Source organism: Syngnathus typhle, linkage group LG15 (assembly GCF_033458585.1).
Source record: "Syngnathus typhle isolate RoL2023-S1 ecotype Sweden linkage group LG15, RoL_Styp_1.0, whole genome shotgun sequence".
Lineage (NCBI taxonomy): Eukaryota > Metazoa > Chordata > Actinopteri > Syngnathiformes > Syngnathidae > Syngnathus > Syngnathus typhle.
The window spans coordinates 10389608-10405086 of NC_083752.1; the positions used below are offsets into that span (position 1 = coordinate 10389608).

Consider the following 15479-nt stretch of genomic DNA (forward strand, 5'->3'; position numbering starts at 1 on the left):
GTTCTGGCGCAGTTTGATGTTTGACAAGCGCAGGAGGAGGAAGCCAGGCCAAGGGGGCCCCGCTCGGTCAATCATTTGCAGAGCAGCTGATGAGGAGACAGTGTCCGGCAGCACGGCAAGTGCTGAAGTCACATTATTTGTTACGATGAAGCCATTATAATGTCTGGAAGAGCGCCACAGGTGGCTTGCGTGAGGCTCTGTCCGGGCGAATGTTTGGCGTTGACAAGATTAGAGCTTCCCTTCCCTTTCGGGAGCCACGCAACGAGCACATTTAAATTGATGCCAGCTGGCCGGTCAGTGGCCAAACTGCCAAACAGAGTTGTTTCGTGTAGACCTCAACCCAACGGGCCTTATTTAGATCAGCATGCATTACACCACGGGTGGCAAAATAAAAATACCGTTTTTTTCCATGTATAACGTGTCTTGCGCATCCGTTCTGCACATACTGTCATGGCGGCCTCCGTATGATATCCGGTCTGCGATAGAGATTAAAAAACAAACAATATTTGACAATAACACACCATCAAGGATTGCATCATCGCATCAAACGATGTGTTGTCAATTATGAATACAGTTTTTTTCCTTGTATAATGCGCGAAATTGAACTAATTTATTGTCCTAAAATCTGGGGTGCGCATTATGCATGGGTACAATTTAAAAAAAAGTTTTTTTTTTTTTTTAATTTTCTTTTTTTTTTTAAGAAAATCATGGTACAACAAAACCAACAACAGGACTGACCGACAAAGACGTGGAACAAAAAGACAGGGTGACATTACCAAAGACAGGAACAGAAACCAAACAGACATCATGACAGTAACACAGGTGAGCGAGGGGCAGACAGGACTTAAATACAAAACACGTTACATTGATTGAGGTGACACAGGAAAGGAGGGGCGACGCGAACAGAAACTATGGCAACCTAGGCACATAGCAAAACTGGGGACGAGACATGACAAATCTCCCTCGAAATAAAACTTGAAATCACCTTTCTTCTTGTTTATTGTCAATCGCGCAACGCATTCAGCCATCCTTCCAACACACTTAGTCCGTAAAATTCATAATTGACGACACATCGTTTGATGCGATGGTGCAATCCTTGATGGTGTGTTATTGTCAAATATTGTTTGTTTTTTAATCTCCATCGCGGACCGGACGTCGTACGGAGGCAGTATGACTGCGCATGCGCACTATGGATCCGATGCGCAGAACGGATGCGCAAGACACGTCAGCTATATAAAGAGCGAGAGTTGTTTTCTTCCTATTAGTTTCAATTCACAGTTTAATTAGCAGTTTCAATCAGCAAATAACAAAATGCGTATTACAGGTAATATTTTATTTCACAACACTTTGCCTTGTTCCTTTCGTCTCTGCTGTTCACTTCAAACACGCTCCATACGACCGCAATGCTCTCGTATCAGACGCTTGCTCGATCACCTGCTCGTTTGCTGTCACAATGTACCCTACACAAATCCGAAACGATTGTTGCGGCTCCGAGTCACGACGAGGGGCAAGTTTTGGTTTCCAAGGGTGTTTTTATTCCTCTTCAACGTCTCTCCCATACAGAGCCGCCTTTTTCACGTCTGCACGCCTTTGTCACATGTGCGCACGGTGGTGCCTTTACGGGCAGTCGGAGAAATCAACGCCAACAAAAAAAATTACATCCAGCCTAGTTAAGACCATACCAGAGACTATAAAAATGGGACCCATTGCCTCCCTGCGTGTGTGACGATCATTGGGACTTAAAAAAATGAAAAAATAAAAAAATAAACCATCAAAATTGGGTGCGTATTATACATGGGTACAGGCTTTTTTCCAGCATCAACATGCCATTTTTAGGGTGCGTATTATACATGGGGGCGCATTATACACGAAAAAAACGGTAATTAATAATTTCACGTTTACGGAGTTAAGTAGGAGTCAAAATTTGGGTGCGTATTATACATGGGTACAGGCTTTTTCCCAGCATCAACATGCCATTTCTAGGGCGCGTATTATACATGGAAAAAAACAGTTAAATTTTGCGCATTATACATGGAAAAAAACGGTATGGAAGACTGAACGCAACCACCGTGTCCATTCGTACCACAGTGGATTCAGGTTTGAATTACTATAGACCTGTCGCCCTGACATCAGTGGTCATGAAATCTCTTGAGAGTTTAGTGTTGAACCACCTGAAGGACAGCACGGGCCCCCTGCTCGACACCCTGCAGTTTGCCTACCGGCCAAACAGGTCGGTGGACGATGCGGTCAACATGGGACTGCACTACATCCTGCACCACCTGGACACCCCAGGGACGTACGCCACGATCCTGTTTGTGGACTTTAGCTAGGTGTTAAATACCATCGCTCCTGACATCCTCCACTAGAAGCTCATCCAGCTCGCGGTGCCTGCCTCCACCGGTCAGTGGATCACCAGCTTCCTGATCAACAGGAGACAGCATGTGAGGCTGGGCACCATCACATCCGACACCCGGACCACCAATACTGGCGCCCCCCAGGGGTGCGTAATCTCCCCACTGCTCTTCTCTCTCTACACCAGTGCTTCTCAAATAGTGGGGCGCTCTCATTGTTACTTCTGTGACGTTTGCGACAGTGCAACATTTTACGACTTACAAGACAAGTTAGGATAGTCACGGTGGGGAGGGGGGGCGCGAATAGTTTTCTTCTTGCTAGGGGGGGGGCGTAACAGAAAATAATTGAGAAGCACTGCTCTACACTAACGATTGCTCCTCAGGCGACTCTTCTGCAAAGCTCCTGAAGTATGCACCACTTTCATCGGACTGATTCGGGACAGTGATGAGACTGCATACAGACAGGAGGTGGAGTGGATGGTCCACTGGTGCAGCCAAAACCTCCTGGAGCTGAACCCACTCAAGACTGTGGTGATGACAGTAGACTTCAGGAGAGACCCTTCACCACTTTCACCCCTCACTATCCACAGTAATACTATTCTTTCCACAGACACCTTCAAGTTCCTGGGATCCAGAATCTCTCAGGACCTTAAATGGCCCAGCCACATAGACTCTGTCCGGAAGAAGGCCCAGCAGAGGCTCTACTTTCTGAGACAGCTCAGAAAGTTCAACCTGCCACAGGAGCTGCTGAAGACCTTCTATACTGCCATCATCCAGTCTATCCTCTGCACCTCCATCACTGTCTGGTTTGGATCGGCCACCAAACAAGACATGCACAGAGTGCAACTGACAATCAAGACTGCAAAAAAGATAATCGGAACCAACCTCCCATCTATCCAGGACTTGTACCAGTCCAGGACCAGGGAACATGCAAGTAACATCTCTACAGACCCTTCTCACCCAGGTTGCAGTCTGTTCGAACTACTCCCCTCCGGACGGCCTTACAGAGCACTGTACGGCATAACCAGCAGACACAGCTTCTTCCCCCAGGTTGTCACTCTGATGAACTCACACCACTCTTAGATTCTCAGAGACATTGCTGTACAATAACATCCTGCTCTCGACGCTTTATCTTTGAATTGTCTGTATTGTGTACTGTGTGTCCACTCTGCATCCATTGTAGCCTGGTCATCCTGAAAGAGGGATCCTCCCATCTGTGGTCTATTGGTAGAGTGTCTGCCCTGAGACTGGAAGGTTGTGGGTTCAAACCCTGGCCGGGTCATACCGAAGACTATAAAAATGGGACCCATTGCCTCCCTGCTTGGCACTCAGCATCAAGGGTTGGAATTGGGGGGGGGTTAGATCATCAAATGATTACAGAGCACGGCATCGCTGCTGCTCACTGCTCCCCTCTCCCCCAGGGGATGGATCAAAATCATACGGGGATAGGTTAAATGCAGAGGACAAATTTCACCACACCTATATGTGTGACAATCATTGGGACTTTAACTTTTAACTTCTCAAGGTTTCTCATTTCCCCTAGTAGGAGTTTTGAGTTTTTCCTTGCCCTCCTGGGAGTTTAAGATCAGGGGATGTTTGAAAATATTTGTCAATTTTCACACATGTCCTGAGTGTTGTTAGTCACCTAAATGTTGAACAGAGGCTGAGATGTACTGAAGTCAAATCCCTTGTTTGGCATGCGCAAACATGGCCAATAAATATTCTTGAATCTCTGCTTCCATGTTTTTAGGGAAACAGCCCTGTGGCTTTACATTTTGCGTGGATGTTTGTAATGTGACACAGGTGGTGGAGAGGCCTTAATGCATCAAATTTACAGCCGGGGCGCCGACGCTGCTGCCGCCCTGCGTCCGGTTCCCAAGTAACAGCAGCCTCTTGCTGGCCATTAAACACAGACGTGTTTACCCCGGGGCAATAAAGGACCATTAACACTTTATTACTACTCAGCACACAGGCCCAATGGTTGACGAGAGAAGATCGTTCTGACCTCATCCAAGGGACCCTGCACCAAAATACAAATTTTCAAAAATGTCATGACAACCGTTCCAAGCATTCGAGTTGTGTGCAGAAGGCCTGGTGGAAGTCATTCGCTCGACTGTTACAGTCAATGACAATTAAGTAATTTGATTACAATCGAAATTTGCACAAATTGTAATAGAAAAAAAGTGACATGTTTTCCAGACACAAAGCAAGACTTCAAATAAACTAATGATCTTTTTTACATTTTTTAATCCACGGTAAAAAAAGTCTTGTTAATGTACAGGTTGTAAACAAAACAAAACAAAACATGTTTGAAAGGGGGCCGCACGAAAACAGGTGATCCATTTCAGAACAGGTGGAGGAAAGCCATGGGGGAAGCTTTGCTTTTTTCCTAGTAACAACAATAAGGCAAGCGTCCCCTGCAGTCAGCATCGAACACGACAAACACCAACACATGAATCACACAGAAAGAAACTACGTATTTACAAGCACATTGATTGTATCGTTGTGCTAAAAATGAACATCTAACTAACTCACATCAGGCCAACAACGACGCAGCCGGGGCGGGAACACAACGAGTAGGAAGTGGGACGCAGCAACTACCGAGGTGCGCATGCGTACAAGCCCGTGCGGCAGTGGCCATAAAGCACGTATGAAAAGTTCGTGTGGTTTGTCCATATTTCAGATTTCGTTCCTTAGCCCTCAGCCGCCGGCTAACTCATCTTCTTCGGCCCGCCGCCTTTTTGCGACCCTGAGAAAAAAGCAGCTTGTAAGGAGCCTGAACGGAGCCACAAACTATGTCCAATAAACGTCGCAAACAACCTCGATGCGTCTTAAAGGGACACTTTTTAAAAAGCCACTTCTCGTTTGAAAAGGATGACACCAAACCTCATATGGCGTCAACCTTCGCACATTTCTTTCCCATCTGGTCATGGCGAGTCATAGGACGTAGGTTGCCATATATGATGACGGAGACAATGGGATCATTGTCTCAAATGTCTCAAAAACGCAAAGTGCTTATGCTGTCACTTGCGCAAGTCTTTTGTGATGTCACACAGCTCACAAACTGCGATCGTTTCTAAATGCACGCACTTGCAACTGACCACACAATGGCAAAAAAAATCCTACACGCTGTCCCTTTGAGTTGAGTCAATACTTGGGCTGACGACGCAATCGCGTTTTAATGCTGAACTGCCAAACATATAGGAAACTGCCGTCCTAAACAATGGAAACATGTCAGACATTAACATCGTAAACATGTCGACCGTTGCACGTTAGCGCTTAAGGTGAGCAGTGGTATTTTTTGCCAACCTTAGGTGTGGGCTCCTCCTGCACTTCGTCATCCTCCTGGTCTTCCTCGTCCTCAGAGTCGTCTTTAGCGGCTCCCCCCTTTGACCGTCCTCCCCGCCTTAATTCAAACAAAGAAACATTTCTAGCAATCAAACAAATTCAGTTAGTAAGCCATTGTCCACATCAGGTAAGATTTTGTTTTTGGTTACTAAAGAATTCAGTTCATCAGCCCTGTAAAGTCTCATGCTGTCCAAAGCATGGGCTTACGTGGGTTTCTTGGGGGGAGGTTGCGCCGACTTGGGCGGTCGTCCTCTCCTCTTCTGCGGCGTCAACTCCGCCACGTCGGAGCTGGCGCGCCAACGAACAACAAAAATATGTCATAGCAACTTCAAATGTTGGCCAAGCTGAATGCTAACGTAGAACAGAAAACCCTCTCAGCAGATATCGCATCAATGTCGGCAATTGAACACAACTTATGCAGCGAACAATAAACAACACTCACAGGCCTCGGGCAAATGGATATGTTCTGTCGTGGTAAAAGGGACTAAGGGAAACCATGTATTTTACTGGCCGCTGGTGGCCAAGACACTACAGGAAACGGCACTTCATTGGCGTTTTCACCTTTGCGATCGTCTGGGAGTCCTGGCCTGTCGTCCAGTCCGGGTCTTGACTTCCACATTCTCAGCGCCGCCACCACCGTCCTCCTCGTCGTCGTCGTCCTCGTCGGGCCTCTCCTCGTCGTCCTCTTTGTCATCGTCGTCCTCTGGGGGCGGCGCTGCCTTCTTGCGCTCTCTCTTCCCTTTGGCGGGCAATGCATCCTGATTGCCCGATGCGGCCGCCTTGGGGGGCCGCCCCCTGCGTCCCTTCTTGGGAGGATTGTTTTGCTCGTCCTCGGGCCTGTTGTCCTCATCTCCCCACATGTCCTCAGCCTCCGTCACGGTCGTGGCCTTCTTGCGTCCGCGTTTGATGTCGGCGGCGTCGCCAGCAGTCAGGCCGCGCTTGCGACCACGAGGCTTCTCACTCTCCTGGAAAGACACCAAGAGTTGGACAAAACCTAACTCTTATTCCTCGTCAGCTCCCGCCAATGTTGTTGGCTATGTTGAGGTCATTTTGTTTTTGGTGTTACCTTGTCGGCGCTGTCCGCTCGCTTTCTGCTCAAGTCCTCATTTTCACTGTGGTCCATTTCAGCGCTGTCGTGCCTGAGAGGACAACAAATGACAAAAGCTGACAAATGAGAATGTCCAAATGAGGCTGCAGTTCACGGGGCCGCCGCCGGGCATGGCCTCTACCTGCTCTTGCCGCGTTGTGGCGAGCCCGGACTGGAGGAGGAGTCGTCATTGCTGGCTGTCTCCATGCGGGACGCTTTGCTCTGGATCTGTTTGCCGGCCGACGACAGCGGTTTGTTGACAGCGCCCAGGACATTGGCAGACTTGGGCTGCGCAGAATGACGCGTCAGAATGATGAGGACGACGACGACAGCAAAACTCACCTTTTCTGGACAATGACTGCAAAGGCGCACTCACCTTTCCTGGCGCAAAGAACGACTTCATCTCAGGCGGAAGATAATATTTTGTGTTGCTGATATTCTGAAATGAGAAGCGCACTTTAATTGCAACAAGTATGAGCCAACTGTCGCTCATGCTTAGTGGGTCATGCCCACACTTTGATGGAGCTTTACGAACTTTGCCCAGCAACAAGAAAACTATTTCTATTCAACTTTGAAATGTGATGTTAGGAGATGATTTAATGATGTTTGGATAGCGGTGGCAACCTTATCGGGCTTTGTGAACAAGGTGCTGGGCAGAATGGGGTCTTTGGGCGACTCCAGGCTGTAGGTGGTGCTCTTGGACATGATGATGTGCATGGCCACGTCGCACACCGTGTACAGTTTCTGCCGGGGGAGGGAGGTGGTCGGCGCGTTGTCAGCTTCAGACAGGAGTGAGGGAGGACGCGGCAACAGCTACCTCGTTGGTTTTGGAGTCAGCGGGCGACTGTGCGTCTTTTGTTTGCTTGATGTTCTCCACCATCTTCCTGATGAAGGCGTGGCTATTGTTCTCGTTCTTGGCCATGATGATCTCCAGCACAAACCACAACGCTCTGGCGTAGAAGGGCACAGGAGAGTCAAAAGCGAAAAGGGCGCTGCCCGCCCGCTGCAAAGGAAAAGCAACAGCCGGCTGAACTCACTCTTTGATGTCTTTGAGCTGCTCGATGTCCTGCACTTTGACGTAGTCTGGGTCGTGCGCCAGCAAGTGGACGGCGTACGGCACCACATACTCGGGCAGCAGCGAGAAAAGCTTGTCTGTTTGGATCCCAAATCATCAGAGCGTTACGGCCAGGCCATTCGTTCCAAAGGCCGGGACAGTCCGCTTGCCGGCGCTCACCGCTGATGGCAGCATGCTGCTTGAGGTACTCGCGCCGAATGTTGACGTTCTTGACCAGGCACTGGCGCGCGTGAGCTCGCCGCTCCTTGACTGGGTCCTTGGCACACAAGGCGAACACGGCCATGTACTCCAGAGGGAGGCGCAGGCGGCACAGGCCCCGGTGCAGTTTTTGCGCAAAGCCCTGACGCACCTGGTAGCACTCATCCTAAAAGTCACAAAAAAAGACTGTCGCTCGGGAAGCCCGGACACAGTTTGTCGGTGGAGCCCACGTACGTTAATGACCAGCGCACACAGCTGGTACTGCTCCAGCGTGATAATCTTGTGGTAACACGGCTCCTGGGCCAGCTTCAGCAGGGCACAGGCGGCGGCCAGGCGGAGCCTCGACATGTCGGGTTTGCTGACAATAAGCAAATGAGGATTGAAATCAAGTACCGTTTTTTTCCATGTATAATGCGCCCCCATGTATAATACGCACCCTAAAAATGGAATGTTGATACTGGAAAAAGCCTGTACCCATGTATAATACGCACCCAAATTTTGACTCCTACTTAAGTCTGTTAACGTAAAATTATTTCAGAAAAAAGATCTTTGGGAACAACCGGATGTTATTCTGCCGGTCAGTATCACTGCGCATGCGCTAGCAAACTCGATAGCGAAGAAATGTTTCGGATTTGTGTAGGGTACATTGTGACAGCAAACAAGCAGATGATCGAGCAAGCATCTGATGCGAGAGCATTGTGTTCGTATGGAGTGTGTTTGACGTGAACAGCAGAGAAGAAAGCGCATCTGTAATGGCGGCCTCCGTATCATACCCGGATTTAAAAAAAAAAAAAAATTTTTTTTTTTTTTTGTACCCATGTATAATGCGCACCCCAGATTTTAGGACAATAAATGTGTTAAATTTTGCGCATTATACATGGAAAAAAACGGTAAACAAATTTAAAGATACATTAGGCGTGCGTTCGTACCCCATCTTCCCTTGCTCTGTGAGGTCTCCGTCGCTGTGCAAGATGGCCGTCAACATGCGCAGCGTGGAGTTGCCAGACTTGCTCTGGTTGTTTTTCACGCCCAGCAGCCAGCGCACCATCAGCTTGATGCCCTGGATCTGAAACATCACAGCGTTCACATAATCAGACGGATTCGCCACAAGTGGGAACTGCTTGGTTATTGTTTCTTTTTTGTTTGTTTGTTTGTTTGTTTGCGTGTGGGTTTCCACATTTAGGGACCTGCTGAGTCACCAACCTTGGCCATGGTCTCGGGAGAAACCTCATCGTCGGGAACCCAAAGCTTGGTGGTCTTCTTGCCTGGAATCTACAAACAAAATCATGGTGGCCCATCCTTTTGGCAGTCCTTGCTTCAAATTTACAGGCAGGTGGTGTGCTGTGCCTCCAAAAAGGCACCTTGACGCGTACGTACCCTGTCGTTCATGAGCAAATCCTTCACAATGAAGTTGGCCACCAGAGACTTGAGGGGGGCGGCAAACTGCTCGGGGGCCAGCTGGGCCAGGTGACCGAGCGTGGTCAGAGGGGTGATGAGCTGCTCCAGGTCGGCTGGGTCCAGACCTTTGTGCAACGGCTACGCACCAGAGACGCGCAAGCGCTGAGTCGAGTTCTCCGTGCGGAAGCAAGCTTGCCACAATGTGAACTGACCTCAAAGATCTGCGCAAAGTGAGTGTCTCTGTTGGCAAACATGGCATTGATGCAGTAGATGGCGTATTTGGCCTGACGAGGCGGGCCCCGCTTGGCTTTGGACTGCAGCACCGGCAGCAAGACACTAAAGGGAGGCAGCCGAGAATCAGAGGAAACTCTGACGGCCGACAGGAACATTTGCGCACAAGCAAGAACAAGCAGCATTCGTCAAAGGCTGCAGAGCGAGCGCGGCACATACAACTTGATGTGCGGGAAGCTCTCCTCCATCTTGCCGCCTGTATTCTTGAAGATCTGCAGCGCCGCCTCGGCCACCTTCTCATCGTCCATCTTCAGGCAGCCCAGCAGGGACTCGAAGGTCTCGGCCGAGTGGAAGGACACTGGGTGCGTGAAGGACAGCACCTGGGAGCCGCCGGAAGGACATCTCAAATTATCCAGGCACGCTACTCGGGTTACCGATTCGATTCTGACTTGGGGCAAAGGTGTGTATCTGGAAAGGTCAACGAATGGGTGGCGAGTGAGACCTCCTTGACTGACTTTTTACCTTAAGCAGTTCCAGGCCGGCTCTGATGGCGCTGTCTGTGAGAACACCCTCCTCGTCATCGTCAGCCGTTCCTTCTATGGATTTGTTGACCTGTTTGATCAAAGCGCTGCCAAGACAGCGGGATTTATTTCGCCTTTTTGGCTAACGGGTGCCCACAGCTCGCTCTGCGACTACCTGATGGACTCTGTGTCGATGTGCACGGGAGCAATTCTCTCCAAAAGGAACTTAACCATCTCCAGGAAAGGATTACTGGGCTGCTTGGGACTGCCGAGTTTCTTTGTGATGTCTCGCTGAATTGGCAAAAACAAAGAAAAAGAAAACGTTTTTTTTCCCGTGCCGTCTGCTCGGAGCTGCCGACGAGGCGAGAAAGCTGGACTTGTGTGCTAACGTGCCCTAGAACTCACCACACACAACTCAGCCTGCTTGCAGGAGCATGAAGGGCCGACCAGCGTCTCCAGCTGGTCTCGGATCCGCTCGTCGTCCTCCAGCACCTGGGCCAGCTTCTTGACAAAATCTTGAGCCTTGCCTGGATCTGGAAGATTTCCTGACACACATGCGCACACACAACGGGCACCTTAGGGAACTTTGAAGACGGCTCCCTCAGAAAAAGTACTCAAGAAGTGCCTCCTTACTGGTGATAACCATGACTTTGGCGAAAACAGCTTTGCTGGAAGTTTCAGACTACAAGAAGCAAGACAAATAAACACACTCGCTTGCCTCAAGTGTGAGGATCCAGGCTTGTGGCACCCACCTTGGGCTTCTTGACCAGGTCCAGCAGGTCTTTGACGTTGTGCCTCAGTAGATTCTGACACTTCCACATCTCATTCAGGGCTCTGTGGGGAGAGAATTCATGCAGCGTTGGTCAATGTGTAACAAGGAAGGGCGTCCGTCAGTCTGTCTGTGGGTACAACTCACTTGACAGCATTAGTGTCCAAAGTGGCGTATAGGTAGTAAAGACACTTCATCCTCTCTGCCGTCTCCAGGCTGTGAGGGACCATGTACTGGGCAAAGATGCGTTCCACCAGTAACCTGTATTTGAGGAGGAGGGAGGGTGTCAGGAAAGCCCACGTCAGCTCGTTGCCGACCACTGTTGCACCTGTCGTCGATGCTGTTCTGGTAATAGATGTGAAGCAGCTTGTCTTTGATCCAGGAGATCTGCTTGGACGCCTCACGCCCACCCTCACCCTGCAGCGAGTACTTCCTGTAGATTGACGCCAAGCCCATCATGGCCTCCTTGCGTACACGCCACTGAGAGGGGAGGCACGCAGTAAATAAAATCCTTTGTTCAAAAGTCAAGCCTCAGCTGACGCTTCTTTACCCTCTTGTCCAAGGTACGCTCTTTGACAAAGTTGAGCAGGGCGTCGTTCACCAGAGAGAGGTCCTTCTTGGCGGCGGTGACGATGGAGACGATGACGTCGTGGCGGATGGCCTCCTCCGGGTCGTGCGAACGTACCCTTAAGAATTCTGCCGACACATGCAAAAACAAAAGGAGCCGCGCGTACAAAGTCTGCAATTTTGGCAAGCTGACCCATCTCGGTGAACGCTGATGAATTTGAAAACGAGCCACGATTGGATTGCGTTGTGCTCAAAAGACAGGCCCGCCTTTTTAGGGAGACCACATCCAAAGTGGGTGGAGCGCACGACATGCTCTTTTCATATTTCGAGGCTGTTTGTATACGCGCACATTTTTTTGCTGGCGGACGTGTCGGATACCTGTGAGGTCTTTAGCTAGGTCAGGGTGGTTCATTAGACAATGGCTGGCAAACTTGACGCACTCCAGTCGGATGGGCACGTGGATGTCATTGAACCTTAGCGAGAGGACACCGGTGTTGGAGTCGGACGGCGGCCACCGCATTGATTTGGCTTTCTGAGATCTACCTGCCCAAGTAGCACTGCCACAACGGCTTGTTCTGCGCCGCCAACTCAGAGTCCTTGGCGCCAAACATCTTGGCCAGCAGCTTGACCACCTGCAGCCTCTCGTCGTTGTCATTACTCTGCACAGAGAGACAGAGAAAGTCCTTCACCGAAATGGAAATTGAAGGAAAGCGAGAGAGGGAGGGGGACAGCGCTGAATGAGCTTTCTCCGTCTGCCGTTGAGACGCTGCTGGCAACATTACACAGACTGAAATCTCTCCCACTAATAGCGCTCAACAGGCAAGTGAGTGTGGCCCCATTGCGCCTGTGACAAAAACATCCCTTTCAAAAGGCCTTTTGCTCAATTCTACCTTGAGTTTGAACTCCAGCTGGGGCAGCACGGAGAGCAGGAGGTGGCCGTCAATGTTGTAGAGCTCCAGGATCAAGTCGAAGACGTGCTCGGACAAGTCGCTCACGGATGTCTTGCCCAGCATCAGCACCTGGTTGAAGAACTGAACGAGGCGCAGACGTTAGGCGCCTATCGATGACACGCGGGAGAAAAGATTCTGAGCGGAACCGATCTCACGTTAGTGATGTATGGCTCGATGGCCTGAGCCGTCCTCTTCAGCAGCGCTTTGGCCAGGTCGTACGCTTGCTTGTTCAAATTCTGCGTGCAAAGACCACATATAAATAATGGGTCATATTTAGGTGTGAGTGTATATTAATGATCTATATATATATATATATATTTTTTTTTTCTTATTCTTCAATAACCCTAAGATTCAAGGAACAGAGTACTCAGCTGCAGGTGGCTCAGTGAATGGGAGAATGGGGGGGGGGTACTGAACACAAGCATGCGTGTGCGCCCGTCCCGTGCGTCTGAGTATGTTCGACACACCTTGTGGGCTGGCACCAGGTTGACCAAGACTGTGTCCAGCAGCTCCTGGGATACGGTGTCCCCCTCGCAGATGATGGAGCTCATCAGGTCAACCATGTGCATATGCACCTTCTGGTTGTGGCCGTTGCTATGGAAACAAAGGGGCGAGTGGGGAGTCATTTATGAAAAGGTGCTCGGGCGGAAGCGGCGGGAAGGACTCACTTGATGACCTGGAAGAGCGTGCGGTAGAGTTGGGTGAAGATCTCGTTGCTGTCTTCCAGCTCGAAGCAGATATTGTACGACTTGACCCAGGCAATGTTCTGCGCAGAAAAAATGTTGCGCATGAGGAACAAAGCAATCATAAGATTTCAGTCGATGACAGCGACTGACGCAGAGGACAAATGTGTTGGAAGAGAACGGTGAAAGTGGTGTGCTCGGCGCGCACCTCCAGCAGGTAGAAGTATCTATTGAACTGAGGGCTTTTTGTGTCCTCCAGACCTTTGAGCTGCCTGGTGATGAACATGAAAATGTCCTGCGGGAAAAGAGAACCCATGAAGCAGAGGTAGCGGAAACTGGACCCCGGTAGCCGGATGCAGCGGCACCTTAAGCTTGTCGGGGGAGGTGTAAGGTGCCTCAGGAGCATAGATTCGGAAAATGTCAGCGAGGCAGCACGCCACCAGCAGCCGCACATCCTTGTCGGGGTGTTTGAGGAAAAAGTCAGAGGCCAGGTGCAGGGCCAGGTTCAGGTAGAGCTCCTTCTGCTCTTCCGAGTCCTGGTCCATGTCCATGAAGGTCTTCACCACCATCTGAAGGAAGATGACGAAGGACGTCACCGCAGACTCAATCGAAAGAAGCGCAAGGGAGGGCTCACCTTGAGGCGGCGGACCATCTCCTCCTTGGAGATCTTGTCAGAGATCTCCTTCACCCCCGGGGGGTAGGCCACCTTCCCGTCTGCGGCTCGAGCTTTAGAGTGAGCCATCCTTTGGATGCCCTTTGCTGCCTGAACACAGAAACGGAAACAAACAGCAGAATAATAACCAAAACAATTAATCCAACAATAACTGGTCGAGCAGGTCATCCGAGGACCGAAGGCGCTGACCGTCAACTGACCAAGTGTCCTTGTCCTGGCACCTTAACTGGTGGCCAGCGGGTCCTTGTGCATAAAGACACGTGAACGCGAGGCTTTGTCCCGAAAGCACTTTGGCCACTAGGGGTAGGTCAAGCAGTAGGGGAAGATAGCGCGCTCCATTTACCCAACCACTAACTGTCAATTGCACAGCTGTGTCAGTTAACTACGCAGACTTTGATTATTGCTAGATAAAAACAAACATTTTCAGGGAGCCCCTGTCCCACAAATGAGCATTTGTTTCTATGCCGCTCCTTCCAAAAATATTCTGAGGTCTCACAAAAATGTTCACGGACTGCTGTACTGTGCTAAAAAGGTATTAATTACTGCATCAAGAAATTATATTTGATATAGGAATAACAATAATATCCTTTGCAGGAATAACAGTAGCGTCAAATTATTATTGATTTGCATTCATGAATGTTAAACATCTTGATTTATTTTCTGATGTAGACTAAATTTACATTGTAATACCTCTCAAATTGTGCCGTTGATATGCGCTCTTCTCTGCTTACTTCTAAATTATTAAATCAAGAATACATGCGTGAATATTGCTGCGATGAAAAAAGTCAAAAATAAGCAGAACAAATTAGCCTCGTGTTCTGTTCAGAGGGTTAAATTGAACATTAGCAAAGCTTTAAATTCGAGAGAATCGATAGAATTCAAATGTAAAATAAAGAAAAGAAAGCTTTCTTTTTTAATTTACGTGAGGAACCGAGCAGCCTCGGGGAGCTTTTAAAACCCTAACCTTGAATCTAAGAGAGGAAATGCAGCTAGCCGATCTCAGCTAGCAGCTAGGTGGCTAACCGTCACTAGCAGTGGAGCTAACGCAGCTAGCGGCACGAAGCTCTGTGGTGACAGAGAGGGCGAACGGACGGCCACTAACAAAAACATCCCCGCGGGTAGCCGCTGCCTCCTCGCCAAACACCCCACGACCGCCGCCGGTTCAACACCCGGGAGACTCGGCGATACTCGCGCGCGACGGAATCAATGTGATCCAAGAGGGATGAGGACCAACCACCGCTCTCAGCCGCGAGGCTTGCACAAGGCTGCGGACCCAGGCGGGCTGCGCTCCGGCTCAAGCGGGGCGTCTTAGCAGAGTCTTGCCCCCCTCCCACCTCCCCACCCCCCCCAGGTATCTCCAGTGCGCGCCGGCGAGCCACGGTGGTGTTTATGTATTAGACTGCAATGCAGGCGGCGATGGCGGCGTTTCGCTACGCTACCTGTTTGTGTTGAATTGAGCTCGGCCGCCGTCCTCTGCTGCAATTTTACCCCTCCTGGCTCCAAAATGGCGCCAATATGCGAGCGAGCGTTCACTGCATCGTCTAGCATCCCCGGCCGGGCGTGGAGCGTCCCCCGCAGGCGCTCCGGGGAAGCTCGCGATTCAATCAAAAGTCTTACTGGGAGAGTTG

The 15479-nt window shown here is 50.0% G+C and overlaps 1 protein-coding gene across 8 annotated transcripts; it reads right to left on the minus strand.

Moving 5' to 3' along the window:
- Nucleotides 1-4581: 4581 nt before the first annotated feature.
- On the minus strand, nt 4582-15431 carry pds5b (PDS5 cohesin associated factor B). 8 transcript variants are annotated; one of them, XM_061298978.1, is made up of 35 exons: nt 15291-15431; nt 13813-13941; nt 13544-13747; nt 13387-13473; nt 13164-13261; nt 12963-13089; nt 12651-12731; nt 12436-12576; nt 12089-12204; nt 11924-12018; nt 11529-11674; nt 11307-11458; nt 11126-11239; nt 10962-11043; nt 10843-10891; nt 10615-10754; nt 10385-10500; nt 10211-10316; nt 9908-10068; nt 9670-9793; nt 9437-9595; nt 9263-9331; nt 8989-9125; nt 8294-8417; nt 8021-8225; nt 7824-7938; nt 7604-7736; nt 7411-7530; nt 7163-7225; nt 6929-7074; nt 6766-6838; nt 6261-6664; nt 5907-5987; nt 5661-5757; nt 4582-4740 (listed from the first exon to the last, which is right to left on the minus strand). In XM_061298978.1, the coding sequence occupies exons 2-35, from the start codon at nt 13918-13920 to the stop codon at nt 4696-4698; spliced, it is 4218 nt and encodes a 1405-aa protein (XP_061154962.1). In that variant the 5' UTR covers nt 13921-13941; nt 15291-15431; the 3' UTR covers nt 4582-4695. The 8 variants fall into 8 exon arrangements, with proteins under 8 accessions (XP_061154962.1, XP_061154963.1, XP_061154965.1 ...); XM_061298979.1 differs by having other exon boundaries at nt 4582-5100; XM_061298976.1 differs by lacking the exon at nt 4582-4740 and adding an exon at nt 5107-5567.
- Nucleotides 15432-15479: the final 48 nt, after the last annotated feature.